Source organism: Macrobrachium rosenbergii, chromosome 2, assembly GCF_040412425.1.
Source record: "Macrobrachium rosenbergii isolate ZJJX-2024 chromosome 2, ASM4041242v1, whole genome shotgun sequence".
Taxonomy (NCBI): Eukaryota; Metazoa; Arthropoda; class Malacostraca; order Decapoda; family Palaemonidae; genus Macrobrachium; species Macrobrachium rosenbergii.
In genome coordinates, this window is record NC_089742.1 from 63,321,983 (window position 1) to 63,341,583 (window position 19,601).

The window sequence follows — 19,601 nt, forward strand, 5'->3', positions numbered from 1 at the left end:
AGTTTCTTCAATTTAAACTCATATTTTGACTCCTATAATGGCAAATTCTTGAGTACATTTAAAAGATTACAGAAGATTAATAAGCACTGCAAATGAAATACAAAGCTTCTGTATTAGGGAGCAAATTCTTTTAAAGCCTGTAGTTTTGTCAACATTATAAAAGGTAAAAAATTCCACAACATTCCTTGAATTTGGGAACTGAGAATGATAACCAGTACCTCCAACTAAGGAATACAGCATCCCTACTATATGTGTCTTTCATTAGTAATAACCATTACCTACATAATTCATACATAATAAAACTATAAAAAAGGCTCACTAAAAATAGAACAGAACATGGGTGTAGTTGAGATAAAAAACCTATGAACACAACATGACTGGAAGGGGATGATAGTGTAAGTGAAAATTCTATCAAATATATATCACTTAGGGATAACAAAAATTCTGACTTCACCACTCATTTTCACATCCTTTTTTCAACTACTTTGATAAAATAGTTATTATTCCTCTACTACTTCATACTCTCTTCTGTCTACAAAACATATTCATTTGCCTTTCCATTTTACATGTACACTTATACTTTAATAAAAAATACCCTACAACTTTTTACTGAACTCAGTATTATATGATGACCTGTATATTGTTATGCAAGTTCCTTGACTAAGTAGCCTCTCACATGCTGCACCATGAGACAATCAACAGCTTATTTCAAATAATCTCTTGTCACCCAGACTCAATTTTAATGGTGTACTCTTCAGGTGCTTGCAGAGAACTGTAAGCAAGGCACAAAAACCTAAATACTGCACTCCTCAACCTTGCTGTACTTATGGCTGGAAGTTGTTGTTGAAAGACCATACTTTGGAATTGACAAATTTCTCCACTGCATAATGAATTGTAAAAAAAAGTATACATTGTAGCATCTTCCTGACAATCTTGTGCTTAATTTCATTTATATATAAACAATTTGACATATCCCACTACTATATATTCCTTTCTCCTACCCTAGTGCTGTTAAACCTTTACCTCTTAAAAGATCTTTCTTTTAACAAATTCAAGTTTAAACTTTTCAATTTATATTCTGGTCAAGTGCCATAACTGATATTTGTAAGTTGTTTAAAATTACCCCAATAAGCTAAGACAGACTTCTTTTAATCACAGAGGCTTATGAGCTTAATAACAATTCCTACTGATTTCTTTTAAACACTCCAGCAAACTACCCTTGACTTTGCAAACTTGTTTACCTTATTCTACAAACTCATCTACCCTCCTTAATGGAAGTAAACTTATTTTGGGCCTTATCTGATGGCTAACAAATGTAAAACATTTCACTCATTCTATTTCACTAGTCTCTGATTTCCATTACAGTTAACACTTATATAATGGGTTTTTGCAATCCGTTACAGAAAAAAATTTTATTTTCATGATAAAATTGAGTTTCGTATATACTTACCAAGTAATTACATAGCTATAGTTCAACTCGCACAGCAGCCTTTATTTAAAAAATTGCAGTAGCACTTCAATAGTTTAGTGTGGGTGACAAGACACACCCACCAACGGGCAGTACTGGAAACAACTTAGCAGAAAACTTCATTCTATTTGTGCCCTTATGTCCATGAGGTGGGAGGGAGGGCAGGCTCTAATCCGTAACTACTTGGTAAGTATATATGAAACTTAACTTTATAATGAAAATGACATTTTCATATAAGTAACTTACCAAGTAAATTACATAGCTGAATCCCACACTGACAGGAGGTGGGATGCATGGACACATTCTACTCCAAAACATTAAGTTATGGTAATGACTTTGAAATAGAAAAGTTGCTAGCACTGAAGACAATGATTGTTGTTTCCTTATTTGGTAAGAGATATTGCAGGTAGTTACTAGCTCTGGTTGGTGCTTATCTTAACCTGTAATGGTGTGGTGGTATAGCCAAGGAGCGCCTCTACTTAGGTGGGAGCTTCACAGCGAAGGATATGTCCGATGGCTAGCAAAGCATCAATAAGTGCCCTTGCCTTGGATGCAGTACCACAATAAAAACAACCAGACAACGCTTTCACCTACACTGAAAACACCACAACCCATCCACTGAGACTGGTGGGTACTCCAGGTGCACTGTACCTCCCTGGCTCCTGAATATTCGACACCCTACTTTAAGACGAAGAGATTGTACGAGAAAAGAGAGCTTCCAATGCTTCCTCAACCAATACCATGCCAGCCACTGATAATGGCCCCAAGGTACTGCAATTTTCAAACACTGTTTCAACTTCTTTTAAACAGTGAGACGCGAAGATCGGTTCACACTTCCATTATGTCACCTGCAGAATGGAAGCGAGTGAAATATGTGCCTGAAAGCTGATAAAGTAGAGACTGTCCTGACGTCATGAACTTTCACTTTAAAAGTAGGCAAAAAGCCCTCCTGAATCTGAGAGTGTGCCTCAGAAATTAAGTCTCTGACAAGGAAGGACAAAACATTCTTAGTCAGAGGGCGAGACGGGTTCGTGACAGAGCACCAGAGATTACTGGATGGTCCTCTGATCTTCTCGGTCCTGCTCTAGTAACACCTTAAAGCCCTAGCAGGACAAAGAACTCTCTCTTCTTCCTCAGAGCCAAGGTATCCGTTAAGGTCTTAATGGAGAAAGAATGGGGTCAGGGCTTGGAAGGGTCCTTGTTCTTGGCTAAAAATCCAAGGGTAAAGAAGCAAACTGCATCTCCCTGTGAAAAAATTTCTCCTTTATCGATGTCTTGGAACTCACTAATATGTTAGCAGTAGCCAAGGCCACAAGGAAGATTCCGAGTAAGGTTTCTCTGAGAAGAAGAACGATGGGATTGAAAAGCGGGACCTGTCAGCCACACCAACATTATGCCCAGGTTCCAGGGGACCAGATCTTCCTTTCCTGTTTAGACATACCAAAAGACTTGACAAGGTCATTAAGATTTGGGACTGACGCACAATTCAGGACCTGTGTTTAAACACTGAGCTAAACACAGCTCGAAACCCCTTAATGGTGGAGGACAAGAGATTCCTAGATCTCGGATAAAGAAGGAAATCTGCAATCGTGACCAGACATCTCAGAAGATATGTTGAGTCCAAGACCAGCTTCAGAAAAAACGCCCACTTAGCGTGGAAGGCACGGCTAGTAAGTTGACGCCTGCATCTTGCAAAAGCCTCTCCTGCACGTCTTGAAAACTCTTACGCTCTGACAAGCTTCTGGACAGTCTGAAGCCCATCAGGACAAGAACGGACAACCCTTTGGTATCTCTTAAAGTGAAGTTGTCCGAGTAGATATGGTTTTTAGGGGAAGAGGCCTCAGAAAGTCCACCCACAACCATAACAGGTCCTGAAACCATTCTTTCATGAGAAGCATTGTAACATTGCAAAGAGCCCAAGGCTTGTTCAGCACTTCTCTAACCATGCTGAAAGGCAGAAAGGCATAGCCCAAGAGGACTCTTCAACCTAGAACCGAGGAGTCTGAATAGAAGTCCAAGTCTGGGCTCAGAGGATGAAAGGCTTTCCTTCTGAAAGTCTACATTCGGACCGCCACCATGCCAGTCCGACTTGATTACCGGGTTTATGGGAAATACATATGTGTCTGGCTGTGTTTCCCTGTCCCAGCTGGCCTAGAGGAATAATTATAAAACTTCTCATGAGAAGTTGCCTAACTTGACAAATGTCTTGACGGACAACAGTCTCCAGTAGGCTCACCCAGTGATGGGCCCAGCAAGACAAAGGGCTTAGAAACTTGTGGACCGTCTGAAGGCAGCAGATGATTCTCTTGGCAAACGGAAAAACCTGAAAAGTCCGAGAGTTGAGACTCATCCCCAAATAGCGGAACTCTTGTGACAGGGCATTTTTCCTTTGAAAGGAATCAAAGAGGCAAGTTGTCCAGATATAGACTGACGTTAATGCCTATTAAAAGAAGTCGCTTGCTACAGGAGCAAAGACTCTAGTCACTAGTGAGCACTTTAGGTGCTGTACAGAGGCCGAAGCAAAGAGCCCGGAACTGGAGATTAGTTGGCGCGGGGGCTCAAGAGGCACCGGGCTCTCCGAGAGGGGAAAGACATTTAGACACTGACGTGTAGTGCCTGAGAGAGTGTCCTGGAAGACGAACCTTAGATACTTCCTGGAGTCCGGAATGGATGAAAGGATTGACTGATTCATCTCCATCTGTACTTCGTCTACCGGACGAAGAGGTTGAGGGCGCTTACATTGAGGACTGGTCTCCAACCCTGATGATTTGGGACCACAACCCCACAGCAATAAAAGTCCTCTGAGCTGATGTCCTCGACTTCCTCTATGACTCTCTTTTGAAGGGGAGAGGAGACTTCCTCCAAAAGGGCCGAATGTTTTCCCGAGCCTCTTGAGTAAGGCATCAAAATGAGGGGAGAAGGGACCAAAGGAAGGATCACCATGAACGTAATGAGAAGCCCTCCCATGAAACCTTGACAATCCACTGTTCTGTCCCTCTTGATACTCCACTTCTCCCAAAACTCAAGAAGACTGGCTCCCACTTGTGCACGGAAGACTTCTTCCTCATTTCTTTGGCAAGGACTTGAGTTCCTCTTGATAGTTCTCATTCCAAGTGGGACCAATCTTGCCACATGGCGTCTGTTGCCCATGCTAGAGGATCAGGGCCTGAGAACAAAAAAGAGGAAGGCGATAGTCCCTTGAGTTGGCAAACAGGTCCAATGTCGGTCTGCTCCACATTATCGCAGATTCTGATAGACCAGGGGATCCAAAGTCCATTTGGTGGGAAGGACCTACTATCTGACAGCTCAGCTCATCTGTCAGAATTTAGTTTGCCCTGAAAAAATTCAGTAACTAGACTCACTCAATTTGATCTGTCCACAGTAGAAGGTCTCTTGCTGTCTGGCAGAGAGAAAAGAGAGAGCCACCGTGCTTCGTCTGTATGTTAGGGCTGTGGTATTGTCTGAATAGACTGTCACAGTCTTGTTGTGAACTAGGGTTGAGAAGCACTGAAGCCCTTAGTGAATAGCTTTCAGCTCTCTCACGAAGTATAGGTCCTGTTCTTCCGGAGACCACGTCCCGGAAACTTTCCGGTTGAGAAGTGAACATTGGAGCGGGTCCTAGACTGGACTAGGGCCTACTCCCACAAAAGGAATGTTGCTGGAGAGGAGAAACCGTCTTAGAAACAAACGTGGACGATCCTTGGGGCGTTTGGAAGAATATGCCAGAAGATCCTAAGTCGACTTCCACTGAAGGTTTGACTTTTGGGTCTCAGTGACTCCTTTAGTGGAATGGGAGCACCAAAGAATCTCTTTCCTTAAAAAACCCCACAGAGAAAAGAGCCGCAAGTTCAAGAGAGCCATCCCTGATGGTTTGTCTGCATGAGAAAGGACTCCTAGCCAGTCTGAGGCAAAGCCTCCACATAACATTGCAATCTTCATTCTTCTTGGCTAGTGCTCTCACAATCCAGTTCAAGAAACTTCAAACTTCAAACAACTCAAACATTCTTGACAAGGAGGTCAAGTTCTGCCGACAAAAAACAATTTTTGCTGATAAAAACACCAAGTGTTGGGAAGGAGCTTACCCGGTGGCATAGGAAAGAAACCTCCTACGGATTAAGTGCGAGGGAGGAAAAATGAAGGAAGCCCTACCTTGCTCCCTCTTAGCATAAAACCAAACTTCAATCTCCTTGAGTGCCTTCCTGGAAGACGAAGAAAGCACCATGTGGGGAGCCTAGGTCTGTCATCTGGATGGCTCCTCATCAGGAAGGTCGAGGTAGGCGAGACTGGAGATAGCAGGAGCCAAAAAAGCACAAATACTGAAGGAGAGCTGTTGGAAATGCACTCTTGGCTCGCCGAGCAGGAGACTGACACTGAAGAGTTGGTGCCGGGCACTTGGGAGCTGGCACCGGGTGCTCAGAAGCAGGTGCCAGGCACTCGTCAACTGGTGCCAAGCGCTCAAGAGCTGGCTCCAGGCGCTCGGAAACTGGCGGCAGTGCCTGTGAAGAGATGGGTGCTTGGAGCCAACGACAGGAAGTCCCCACTTATCAGCGGGCTCAGTTTTACACGGGCTTGTCTAGCAATGAAAATCAGCGATTTTCAGCGCCAATATGCATTGATTTCTGCTTATCGGTGTCGATACATACGTAACAGAGGCAGCAATCTCCAGTTATTGGTGCCAATAAGCGCCGAAAATCGCCAATTTTCATTTATCGTCGCACCATCTGAATGGAATCCCCGCCAATAACTAGGGACTGCCTGTACTGGCACCCAAAAGAAGTAAGCTCAGGAGAGAAATAATCTGGACTGTCCCACGTGCTGCAGGAAGGTTGAGGACTGTGCCCAGCTCCTTTAACTGCTAACTGAGCAGCGAAGAGTAGCCAGTATCATCTGCTTGCCTCTCCAATGGACGAGACGAATCTAGAAAGCGCTTGAGGTGCTTTTAAGTCCAGGCTGGAGTCTTGCGAGTTGGATGACAACTGACGCACATCCACAGAGATGCCTTTCCAACAGCTGTCTGTTGAAGCCTGGGATCGATCAACAGGCTCAACTGGGGGGGCAGCCACCCGTGGGCACACTTCACTGACCTCAATTGGACCTCCGTATGACTCCTCCCAGGTTTAGGAAAATATCACGGGGATCTCTGTCTAGGAGAACCGGCGGGACAAGTAGCCAACTCCACTTCACTGTATCACTACTGGGTTAATTTCTTGTTAAACCTTGACTCGAGACTGGCAATGGCAAGGGTCGGTAGCAATGGAGCCAGGCGCGGAGTAAGTGGATAAAAATAGGATGGCTAGAAGCAGGAGAAAAAAAGGGCGGGAAGGGGGTTAGAAGGAAAAGCGCTCTGAGCTGTCTTCTAACCTAGGCTAGGGTAGATTTCTAGGCTACAGGAAGCTCATTTCTCGGCTCTAGAGGCCGCTTTCCTTCTACTCTTGCTAACCATAACATCTAGCACAAGTTTTCTCTCTACTATATTTCTGCCCCCTACATTTACTGCAAATTGCAGGAGAATCATATGAAGATTGAGTAATCTGGTTTGCAACTTTCACTACAATAGCATAAATAGGTGAACTTGAATCAGACATCATCATAACCAAAGGACTAGAAAAAATGATCCTGAAAGCTATTAAAGCTTGAAGGCCACTCAAATAAGCAATAATACTTCACCGAATCCAGCCATACGACTGAAAATCAGTAAACAAGAGCTGCAGCAAACCCCTGATGTTACTCGAGAGCTGGCAGAAACAGAATGAAGTTTTCTGCCAAGTCATTTCCAATAATCCCGTTGGTGGGCGGGGCTTGAAAAGCACCACATTACGAAAATATACTAAACTAGCTTCAAGAAGCACTAGAGCTGGCAGAAAAATTTTAAAATAAAGCTGCTGTGCAGGTTAGAACTATACCTATATAATTACTTGGTAAGTTACTTGTATGAAAAACAGACATTACAAAACATGAAATTAATTTTTTTTCACATAAATTTACAGAGCACTTGCAAGAATTTTATGGTTTATAGAAATGATTTGATCTTTACTATGTACTTTTTCTGTTGAGATATTACGATGTTTTAAAAACAAACACATTAATCAAAATTAGTCTCAGTCCCCTCAAAACAGACCCAGCTACAATGAATAAAAAGTTGATAGAAGAAAGGTTCCACCAAGCATCCCAGTCTACCTGCAAGTTCTCTAATTCTTCTCTACTAACCCCCATCTGGAGAATAAAGTGGGGAGGGAAGAAGGGCACTGATGATGATGATGATTGTCATGGCTTTGTATAAAACCTTTTGTTTTAAAAAGAGTCTGTTATATGAAAATATATTATTCACAATTAGCCTAAATAGCAATTTAAGAGTGAGGACAAAGCATCGAAGCCTTTGAAGAGAAAAGACAAAGCAGGTGCAAGTTCGATAGTGGAGCCAACAAAATTAGATCTCGGGCCTGGTGTCCATAAGTATGGATGCTATGGGAGGCATATTCCCAGACAGTACATACACCAAGCATCCAAACATAAAAGGTACTTCAAGAAAAATAAACCTTCTGATAGGGTTAAACAGAAGATAGGAGCACTTGAATATTGAAAGCATTCCTCCTGAGAAGTGAAGTCCTCCTGAAAAACCTCTCACTGTGCAACCAGGAAACCACAGAAGCCAAAGTCAACACAAAAGTTAAGTCTTGAGAGAGTACAATTCCAGCAACTTGAATAGAGAAAGGACAGACAAAATAGGGAGGCTAAAAAAACAATCCAATAGAGGCTTGAGTTTAGCATCAACTTGGCCACAAGCTATGGAACCAATGAAAATCCCCTAAATACAATAGATGGGATAAGGGATTTGGTCAGAACAATTATGAACTCCACATAAGCACTTAGAATGGGCACAGGAAAACAAGCACACAACCGAAGGTACATGGTATGCAATAGCAGCCCAAAAAGCAGCAAGGCTGAGCGAGAGACAGTCAATACGTGACTTGAAGGCCCATGGGAGCCCTTGGATATATAGGAGTCAAAGGGCAAACAAGCAATTAAAAAGTTTCATCATTGTTGAAAGCCATTCCTCCAAAGGAAGCCTGAAGAAAGGACAGGGCCACTACCTGGTAAATGCGAAGAGAAGGGACAAACTGACATTCCTCAGAGAGAAGACATTGGAAGAATAGAACCCTGTACACTGTACCAACCATGAATTGGCCACATCCAATATTTCAAACTCAAGATGATGCAGCAACCACAAGGGGTTATACACAATGACGGAAGATGTTTCTTTATGAGTCTCTTCTAAATAAAAATAAATATCTGTAGTCAGCAAACACAAGAATTGGAAGTTATTTCCACTATGGCCAAGAACAAGGGGAGTAATGGGAATCACCAGTCTCAGGGACACCCAAAACCTCCAAGTCTCTCTGCACTCCTCAAACACAAAAGGGAGTAAAGATACTTATGCCACCTTTGGACTAGAACACACAACCACCACTCACTGTGGGTTTTCATAGACCTCTGAGGGAAGGGACTGACAACATGAAGATGCATAATGAATCTAGGCAGCACCGAGACTTTGTGCTAACTTCAGAGGCATCACAAAGGCAAGGGAGTCTGAGAAGACTGGCATCAGATAAAGAAACCAAGTCCTAGTGACTCAGCTCACTGGACTACACACCACAACTTGTTACATCAACAAGCAAGACTCTTATGTTCCCAACACAGACTAAGTGCCAGGAACAACAGAATTGTGAAAATGGAACTGTTGTTGACAAGGATCAGAGAATGCCACCTGACAGAGGGATCCCCATGAACAGAGGCCCTAGAAAGGAACCCCAGTTCAAGACAAAACTGCATAAAGAGACTGACCATGGAGGTAACTACAAAGTACCAAATTCCCCCAGAGAGAACAGAAAAACCAATAACCTTCTCAAGCCATGTGTAATAACTAAGTACCAAAAAGGGACCTTGGGGGTGACAGGACACACTGACATAGCATGGGCCTGTATCACCAGTAGCATTAAAAGAACCAAGTTGACCTTCACATTTAAAAGATCAAGCTCACCAACCTGAAAGGAAAAATCTTAAGAAACAGAGGGACCAGAAGAGGACTACTAGGCTAGGGAACCCAAGGGCATTACAGAGAATCAGAGAAGGATGCAGGTGATCCCCAAAAGGGCTAAGACATAGGTAAAGAGCAAAAGCAATGAAATGTGTTTTGAACATCTATCTTAAGACCTTATCAAAATCCCCTTGTCTCCATCAAGGAGTGGGGCTCTGTTAACAGAAGAGAGCACATAAAAAGTACATAGCAGGATAGGACTCCAAACACCAAGACAACCACAGGCATGTGAAGTGTGCAAGAAACAAGAAATCTAGACAGAGCAAAAGGTAACCAATACTGTGAAGAGAATAAAATTTAAAATCAGATAAAAGGAAGAATTCACTGAGAATGTGTCATACAATATGCCCCGAAAGCCAAAGTTTGTATTTCAGTAAGTGTAAATATAAATATAATAAAATTCACCTCTGAAAGTTAGCCCATGCAGGTTGAATGTAAAAACACACAAACATTGATTCACTTAATCTAAGAAGCAAAAACATAAATCAATTTTTATTGAACACAGTAAATGACAACCATTACAGTTAAAATAGTATCCACCGAAAATTAAAATGCACAAAAACTGGAGAAACAAGATATTACTGAATAATAGAGAAGTTTCGACAATCTCCGATAAGGGCTATGCTCTATAAAAGCAAAGTCAGGATACAAAATTAATTAAAAAGGGCTTCAGAATACTGTACATGTATCAGACAAATACTACACTCACAAAAATGAGACAACGGCAAATGGCATGAGACAATGCCAACAGAACCAAAAAGGCACAAAAAGGAAAAACCCAACAAACCTTTGAACCTATTAAGGTGGGGTAAAGCATGCACATGAATTCTTTAGAAAATGTGAACATGAAAAAGCATAAAACAAAGAAAATGGATAAATAAGCACAAAAATGTAAAGAACTATCTACATCTAAGTTGTACTATGTGCATCCAATGCAACAGAACTACACAGATGAGATGATGACAGTGGTTGCTGGGCTGACAATTGGGCATATACAGTGGAACCTTTCTCATTCCAATTCAAACTACACTAGCTGGATTTATTTTACATGGAATGATAATGGGTTCTTGTATGACAAAGCTTGATTTAAGGAACAAACCTTGTCAGAAAAGAAACTTTCTTTCAATTTTAAGTAGCTTACCTTTTAACAATTTCTTGCAATAATGACAAATAGTTGGAGTTGTGTAACTATGAAGGGCAAAAGAATGAGGAACCTGAAAAAATCAAATTATATTACAGACCACATACAAAACTGGAAGTGGGAAAGATGAAACCATTTCAGTTAACATCTAAAAACTAGTTCTTAATATGACAGGCAGAAATGTTTATATAACTTTTAGATGGTATTATACTGTACTTTCTAACAGAATTAGTTTGAGTGTCTGTGTGTTTACAAACTGATCAAAGAGAACCTGATAAATTTTTTAAAAGAAATATAACTGGTTATGTTGGCATCCCTGAAATAAAATATTTAGTATGAAAAGTTGATACAAATTTACTGGCATCAAATCTACTAACATGTAAGAATATTCCTAAAAATAATAAATTATGATAATTCAGTGTCATTATACCCTTAAAAACTGGGACTCTAGAAACTGCACTGTAATTCAAAAGAAATAATAAATGAATTACAGTGATTCAAGTAATTACCATTCAATAATTCAAGGATGAAAGCACTTCACTTCTTTAATTGTCATGAAAACATACTCCAGTAGCCAGCCTGCCATTACTTTGGAGACCTTAAATAATGACTTTTTAAACCGTAGTAATGACTGTTTTAACTCCAGCCACTGATTTTTCTTGTTTCTAGTTTTCAATAATGTGTGCCCTACTTTCCAACAACTGCTTTGTTTGGCATTCACCAATATTATCAAGGAAGCAAAGTCTACAAGATGCCCTGCCAATATTACGCTAGGACTTTTTTTTTATCTTCAATCTCACAAAACTACTAAGTACTAACTAGCTGGTATAGCTTTCAATGTATTCAACTTACTTTTTTGCTATGCATTAACAATTCACAGAATATGACAGTTTGGTAGATGGTTATCAGATTGTAATTCTGTTTCCACCTAGTATCCACAGAAAAAATGACGGCTTTCTTCTCTACATTTAGAAAACCTCCGACGAAGCCTATGGAGAAACCCTTGTGACTACTTCTAATGGAAAAAGCCAGAAGATTTAGTAGTTAAACTCACAAGGGAAACATTGTAATAAAAAAAAAATGCAGAATAGGTTTGTCTGAAAATCTTAAAGACTGACAAAACTTCTTAAAAGGATTTTTTTCACACAAAATGTTTTGTTTATATTGTACTGCATAATCTGGACAGGAGTTTCCATGTATAAAAGGGGTGAGTATATTTGTGTGATGGCTTAAAGCCAGATTTTTAAAATTTTATACTGACTAGCTGACCAACCTGGTGCTGACCAAAAAACTCTAAATGACAACCAATAAACTCTCTCTCTCTCTCTCCCACTCTTTCCCTCTTTCTCCTCCCTAGTACCCCCTCTATTCTCTCTCTCACTTCCTCTCCCTGTCATTCACTCTCTCTCTCTTTCCTGTTAAGATAGTTGCTTCAATTACATTGCCCAGCATTTTTGACATTTTATATTTCACCCCTCCACGCCCCCTATTCTTATTGGGCTGAACTTGGACTTGAAGGGTATCAGGAGTGTGTCTATTCATCTCACTAATATCTGTCCTTTTCACTTATTTTGCATCACCCCCTTCCCACCCCTCTTCCTATCAGGGATGAACTTGGACTTAAAGGGCATTGGGAGTGTCATTACTCATCTCGGCGACCTCAAAAACTATGGATTAGACACTAATATCTGTCATTATTGACATTTCATTTTTCACCCCTTCTCACCCTCCCCCTTCCTGTTGGGGCTGAACTTGTTCTTAAAAGGGCATCGGGGTGTCACTATTCATCTCAGTGACCTTGAAAACTTTGGATTAGACACTATCTGTCGTTTTTGGTCATTTTTATGTATTACCCCTTTTCCACCCCCAAACCCCTTTGGTGCTAGTGATGTCTTACACCACAGTATTCTTTTCCAGATAGTAAGTCATATGTATACCAAGTTTTGTTTACATTGCTTGGATACATTCAGAGTTATTCTGGAACATACACACACACATACATACATCTATATATATATATATATATATATATATATATATATATATATATATATATATATATATATATATATATATATATATATATATATATATATATAGACAAAAGATAGCTAAAGGACTTCTGTGACATCACAATTATTTATAGAATTTTTAAGTTTGATACATTCCAGAGTTAATCTTTGACATACACACACATTCATACATCTATTTATATATATACAGACAGAAGGGCTTCTGTGACATCACAATTATTTATAGAATTTTTAAGTTTGATCATTTAGAGTTAATCTTATACACAGAATTTTTAAGTTTATATACAGACAGGAGCTTCTGTGACATCACTTGTTAAATTTTATCTGCTTTATTTCATTTCATTTCCTTTAGTGCTTACATGAGCATAGATCCAGCATAGTTCAAGAAAATGTCTGTTTTGAGTAATAAATGGGAAGGGATTTCATATGAACATGGAAATCTTTTGGATAGTAATTTTTTATTCCTAGCATGGCACTTCTACACAGAATTTGAAGCCTACTGATGATTAGGTTCTATTTTCACTATGGTGATGATGAGCATATGTTCAGCATGACATAAATTTGAGGCTGTATATCACAGAACAATCCCTATATATCTTGCAATTCTAGTGAACAACTTAAAGTACTTAAAGACACTTACAACTATTAAGAACATTTTTGAACTTACATACTCCTTTTTGAACTTCCAGACTCCATTTTCTAATTCAAATGAATCGAAATGAATAATGTCCATGCAAACTTGACTATTTTTTCCCTTAACTTCCATTATCAGCTAGTTAATCAAATTGGCCTGTGACTGTTAACACTGCCTGGGTCTTCTCTGGGTTTAGCTTTGACAATAATTATGGCATTATGCCACTTACTAGGATACAGATTTTTTTTGCCAATTGTTATTTAAGTACTTTGATTACAATCTTCTAGTAAATGGTGCTAGATGTAATATTCCAAATTAAATGTCTCTCGCAAATCTGATTCACTGGACACAAACATGATATATTTTCTTCTGAAAACTTTTAAATATCTCCTGCTGTTTCAATTTCAGTTGTTCATTTATATTGTTTGGGCTGCTGATGTCTTTAAAGTATTTTTGCAAATATATCAGTTATTTCTTTTCTACCATGGATTTTTTGTCCAATATTAAGTACAGTAGTACTCATGAGACATTCCACGGTCATTGCTGTGACCTCTCTTCAGTCCCTTTAGCTTGGTCTTCAGTTGGTGTGTTTTTCACTCATAATTTAGTTGCCACAATTCAGTCAACCTATGTTCGATATTATAGTATAACTGTCCCATACACTATTCCAGCCTTGATTTTTAAATAAGCCAATGATTTTTTCCTTTACCAACAATTTATTCCTTAATACTTCATGAGGACCAGGCACTAATGCTATAATTCAGAACTTTTCTTGTCAGTGTATTAGAGGATTCAAGACCCCGAAGATCATAGTACCCTACTGACTTCCACTTGTTATCAATCAAATGTTCACAGGCATTTCAAAGCATGAGACTAGCCAAATAAAAAGTGACTGTGCATAAGATAAGGATCCTCTTAAATTTCATGCTTAAAAAAGGAGCTTGGAAGTTGTGGCCTTCAAGTATATATGTTTGAGTTGTCCGTCAGACTTTGCCACTTTTTACCTTGAAACCTTACACATTCCTCTCAAAAGAGACAAAGTCTTCCAGGATCTGGACAGCTACATTTCAGCTGAATGGTTAAAATGTTAACTGATTTCTGAACTGTATTATCAAATTCAAAAATTACACACCACCTGCTACTATGATAATACACTGGACACTTGGTTCCTGGCCAACTCTGTCTCCAAGTGCTCTACTGGATTCACTGATCACTTCTCAATGGCTAGGACACATCAACAGCTTGAACTCTCCCCCTCCCACTTAAACTGTGATTTGGAGCCAATTTGAGCCCAAATTGATGGGTTTGTTATGAAAGTTTTTATACTAAAAAGTTTTTGTACAAAACCACTAACCATATCTAAATGGGTCTGCCTACCTTCCCTTCATTTATGTTATAACGGAACTATATCTATGCAAAAGAATGAGATGGATAGTTCCTTCTAACCAATGGTCCACGTGTTCATACACGGACAACCCTTTTTTATTGAAACTTCACAATGAGTGTCTGGGTATAGCAATAACAATTTTGGCTCAGTATGATTGATGGGTTTATATGAAAAATGATAATTTTATAAAAAACTAATCATATTGGCAAGAGATAAATCACACAACTATGACTATACATCAGAGTAAAGTGCTTTCCTCTCCTTCATGCTGTGTTATCTAATAGACTACATAACATCTGTGTCGGAAAACCATAAAAACATACTTATATAAGAATATATTTAGTCTGATACTAGAATCTATCTTTATGAGTTACTGCACCTGTTTCCACTACTGAAAGTAAGTATGCAGGTAAAAATGATCACTCTCCATGAATACAGGGGCCCAACTCCTGCTACTAATGTACAATAAGATGTCATCAAAATAATGCTGGCTTGCCCAACTTTGTCTTAAAAGTTATATTTCAAACTTGAAATACTCATGTCCCCCAAGTATACCCAGCAGAATGGGCATCTGCACGTCCCCATCAACAAATTTTTCAGTAAAAGCTTTCAAAATGGGGCTACCTATCAAGAAGCCAATGCAGCAGAGTATAGTACAAAAACAATGATGAAAAATGCTTACACACCTGCATGCACAATAACAAATTTTTTTTTTAGTAATTTACAGCATATACTTCGCTCCATGCAACATTCACACACAAGGCATATCATTCAACTAATACTCAAAACCAGATTCAACGATGACATAAGAGTAGAACCTATTTGGAGATACAAATTTATTCATAATAACACCTAAGTCTCAACAAGACAGTATTATTTTTAGTGTCGATCTTTCTTTTAACCCAATAACTAAATGAAAAAGATGCATCACTGACAATCAAAAGTAAGCCCAACGAACAATTTAAGCACTATAATTAATTGAAACTATTGTTCAACCTTATTGTATTTCTGTAATCAAAAAGCAAAGATAATGCTGCCACCACTAAATTTCAAAGAACCACTTAACATATACAGTATTATCCTTGTGACACTCACTTCGTCTACTCTACTGTATACACGTGTCCACTTCCAATAAGTGCCAGATAAATCTTCAGTTTCTCTGGTTCTTTAGCACATTAAAATCTGCTTTATACCACACTTCCTCATATACTATGCTATTTTCACTACACTATAAATAAAAATTCATCTATGCTAGGTGAAAGAAGTGCTTTATTCACAACAAAGCACTTAATCTATGTTTTTAAGTCAGTGGTCTTAACATTAAATCACAAGGTTGTGATGAAAAGTAAGAATTTAGTTTTAATAACTATGATTCTAATGCATACAAAATAGTTCTTTAACAAATACCTAATCTTGTCTACATCTAAAAACTATTTATGTTGATTAACCTTCAGTCCTAAAGAGGGCCCTAATACAAAACACTGTAGGTGCTTCTAAGGGGGTGGCTTTGCTTTCTACTTCTACATTCAGTAATTCTTTGTTTTCTTCTTCCTGAAAAAGTACTCCTCTAAGTATGCCTTTAGTTGGTACCTATACTAGACATTCTTTGCAATGAACCACAACCCAAAGGATACATTGCTTTCTATATATTACTTTTCACTCATTTCCTTTACTATCTTCCTACCTAATTGTCCAAACTTAAATTACAACCTACTGTACTCCAATTTCCAAATTTTCAGTATTCGTTTAAGAACATAACATTCTGGTGAACCCTATGTGTCTCAAAATGTGACTCAGTGGTATCAACTAATATAAAATAAATATATTTTGATCTCTTTCCACCTAAGCATCCAACTTCTGCATCTTTGTTTTCATTACCATCCTTCCCAATGACACAAGCACTAAATCATTGACTATCAAAATAATGGTGTACAGCCTGGCATCAGCTCAAATCCTGTATTATTAATTCTTAGGAATCAAATATAACTGAAGGTTTATTTATTCTAGTATATATTATTGCTCATATGAGATCAACCTCATCTATTAATACCTCAGAAAAAAATAAACTCCATACATAAAAATTTCAAGTATTTCACACAGTGGTTCTAAGATCTGTCAGAATAAACTGTCAAAACAAACAACTTACACTTACTATCAAGGACTTTCAAGTACCCCCATGAGTAGTTATTATTCATAGTTAACCTAACAACACTAATGGGTCACTTAACCAAACCAGTGTAATTTTTTAATTCTCAATTGATAATCCTACAGATCTGAATATTGAAAAAATGTTGTGCTTTACAAGACTAGCATGTCTGTTCTTTCATCTGTTTCATTCATTCACTCACTCAAGGAGTACACTGTACAGTAAACCCCCTGTATTCACGGGGATGCGTACCACAACCCCCTACGAATAGCTAAAACCAGCGAATACTTAGGACCCTTTTAAAAACACTTAGAACTGCCTATTTTGATTTTTCAAACACACACAAAACACACTAAAAATGCTTATGCTGGTATTATCCTACTTATAGTTCCAAAAAAAACCATCGTTTGTTGGGAAAAAACATAAGAAATACCAAAACATATCTCAAACATAGCCTAGCCTACACTAGGGTATTCGGTGCCGTGTACTGTATACATACAGGGTAGCCTAGCCTACATTATAAAATATACCCTTTACACATACAGTATAGTAATTACTAATATCAGCTAATTCTGGAGTTTCATGCAAAGTGACTTATGATAATTCAATACAAAGAGAAATTGAATAACAAGAACTAGCTTAGCCTACACTATGGTATATTGTGTACATACACGGTAGTGTAGCCTACATTATACTGTACTCTACATTCGCATATTGTATTATACAAACGTCCACATAACAAATATGCATCTTTTCCATGGATCTTTTAAAATGTTATGCCTTAATTCACTCTATTCGATAATATTGTATATATTCTTATATTGCTTTTGTATTAAAAATTGCAATCATAGCGATCAGTGTTTTGGTTTGGAAATATTTACGCAGTGTTTATTTCGCCGCATTTAACTCGGTTCTAAGCGTTTTTCTTGCTTCTAGTTAGCATAAATGAATCTCTAGAGTCTAGATGCTTTATTTATAAGGGGCAAGGTTATTTTTCATTATATGAAGTGTTTTCAAGTCGAAATATAACTAAAATACGTCTCATTGTGAAATTAATTTATCTATTATTTTCGTTAGTAGATAACGACTGACGATAGCCGTTTGGGGATGTTTGTTTTGTGTAAAAAAAAATTCAAGATGCCATTCGCTATTTTCACTTGATTTCATCATAATACAAGCTTTACGGTGTAAAAATAACAGTAATGTGTTCTTTCATGACCAGTAGTGTTGATTAAAATACTTTCTCTCCCATTTTAATTATGATCGAATTTCATCCATACTGCCGATGCACGATAATTTACAGTACAGTCATTTGCAGCTTGAACATTGTTTTCTCAGCTTCAGCTACAACTTGCAGCTTAAATTTAGCAGTATATTTCTTTGGTGATCTTTTATCCTCACCAAATAAAGGTATAATGTAAAAATATATCAGTCCTTTGCTACTTAACGTCATTTGTGCTGTGACCTACGGTAATTGTTTATTACCATATGATGGTTGAAATACAGGTAAACAGCTGCTGTTATCCGATTCGGTTATAAGCAAAACAACAGTTTCTTGGTTGGTTGCTTATGGCTGTACGTATTTACGCAAGAGTATAACGTTACCTTTTAACTAGAAGATGGGATAAAGAGACGGAGGAAAAGTTGTCTATTGTAATTTGGTCTCTCTCACTGCCTGATTACACTGCTGCCTGCACCCGCATGAAATTTAAAAATATTTTATAAATAATATTGCCTATCGTATTAATTGCTTCCCCCATTGCAAAATCGAATTATCGTATCGTAACTCGAGCATTATCTAAGTATTTTAATAGTTTTATCACAAAAAGTGCATTTAGTCATGAAAATGAGACGAAAATACTGCAATTAGTGAATATTTCTCAGTGAAAAATACGTGAATACGTGAGTCCGCGAATCATGAGAACGCCAATACGGGGGATTTACTGTACTAAGGTAACAAATTAGATAATTCAATTTTTGCTCAAAATTTTATTATGATGACAAAAAGCTTAATCAGTCACTTTTAACTGTTTTATATAGGGGTTTCCATAGACTACTAGTTGGACAAGATTACTGTTATCTTTATCCTTTTTATTTATTTATTGTTTTTTTGGTAGTCCTTTTTTTTTTTTTTTTATAAAATGAGATGTATTTTTCAGGATATAATTTCTCTATACAGTAGTTCAATAAAAATTAATTTAAATTTCAGCTACTAAAATTACAGAGCAATTGCACCAATACTGAAATATGGCAGTGTAACAATGGCAAGCAAATTTTGGGATCAAAATACTGCTGAAAACATCTACAATTTTGTACATGTAAGGTATTGCAAATAAACATCTGAATCAAAAATACTTAAGCGTAGTTTCAAGAACCTATTTAGCTTTTTTCTCCAACCAAGATGCTTGAACCTGGAGCAAAAAGGAGCTGGCAACCCTCATGCACTATCATGTGGCTTACTATGAAGCACAAGCACACAAACCTTAATCTTCTTGAAATATTGTTAAAGGCTCAAAATGATGATTCTGACTGACATATATGACATTTTCATAAAAAAATAAAGTTTTATATATACTTACCAAGTAATTACATAGCTATAGTTTCTATTAACCGGCAGCTAGAATTTTGAAATTCGCGGAAGCGTTACTTTTGTTTTGGCTAGGCGAGTGACCCTGCCCATTTTCAGGGTAAGAGAAG

At 38.2% G+C, this 19,601-nt stretch overlaps 1 protein-coding gene across 12 annotated transcripts in view; it reads right to left on the bottom strand.

Moving 5' to 3' along the window:
• The window catches only part of PKD (serine/threonine-protein kinase D3), a 273,053-nt gene that overhangs the window by 81,281 nt on the left and 172,171 nt on the right, over positions 1-19,601 (bottom strand). For all 12 annotated transcript variants that reach the window (XM_067119831.1, XM_067119860.1, XM_067119879.1 and 9 more), the window contains one exon: positions 10,705-10,777. In XM_067119831.1, coding sequence (XP_066975932.1) covers positions 10,705-10,777 — 73 coding nt within the window. The remainder of the gene's footprint in view (positions 1-10,704; positions 10,778-19,601) is intronic.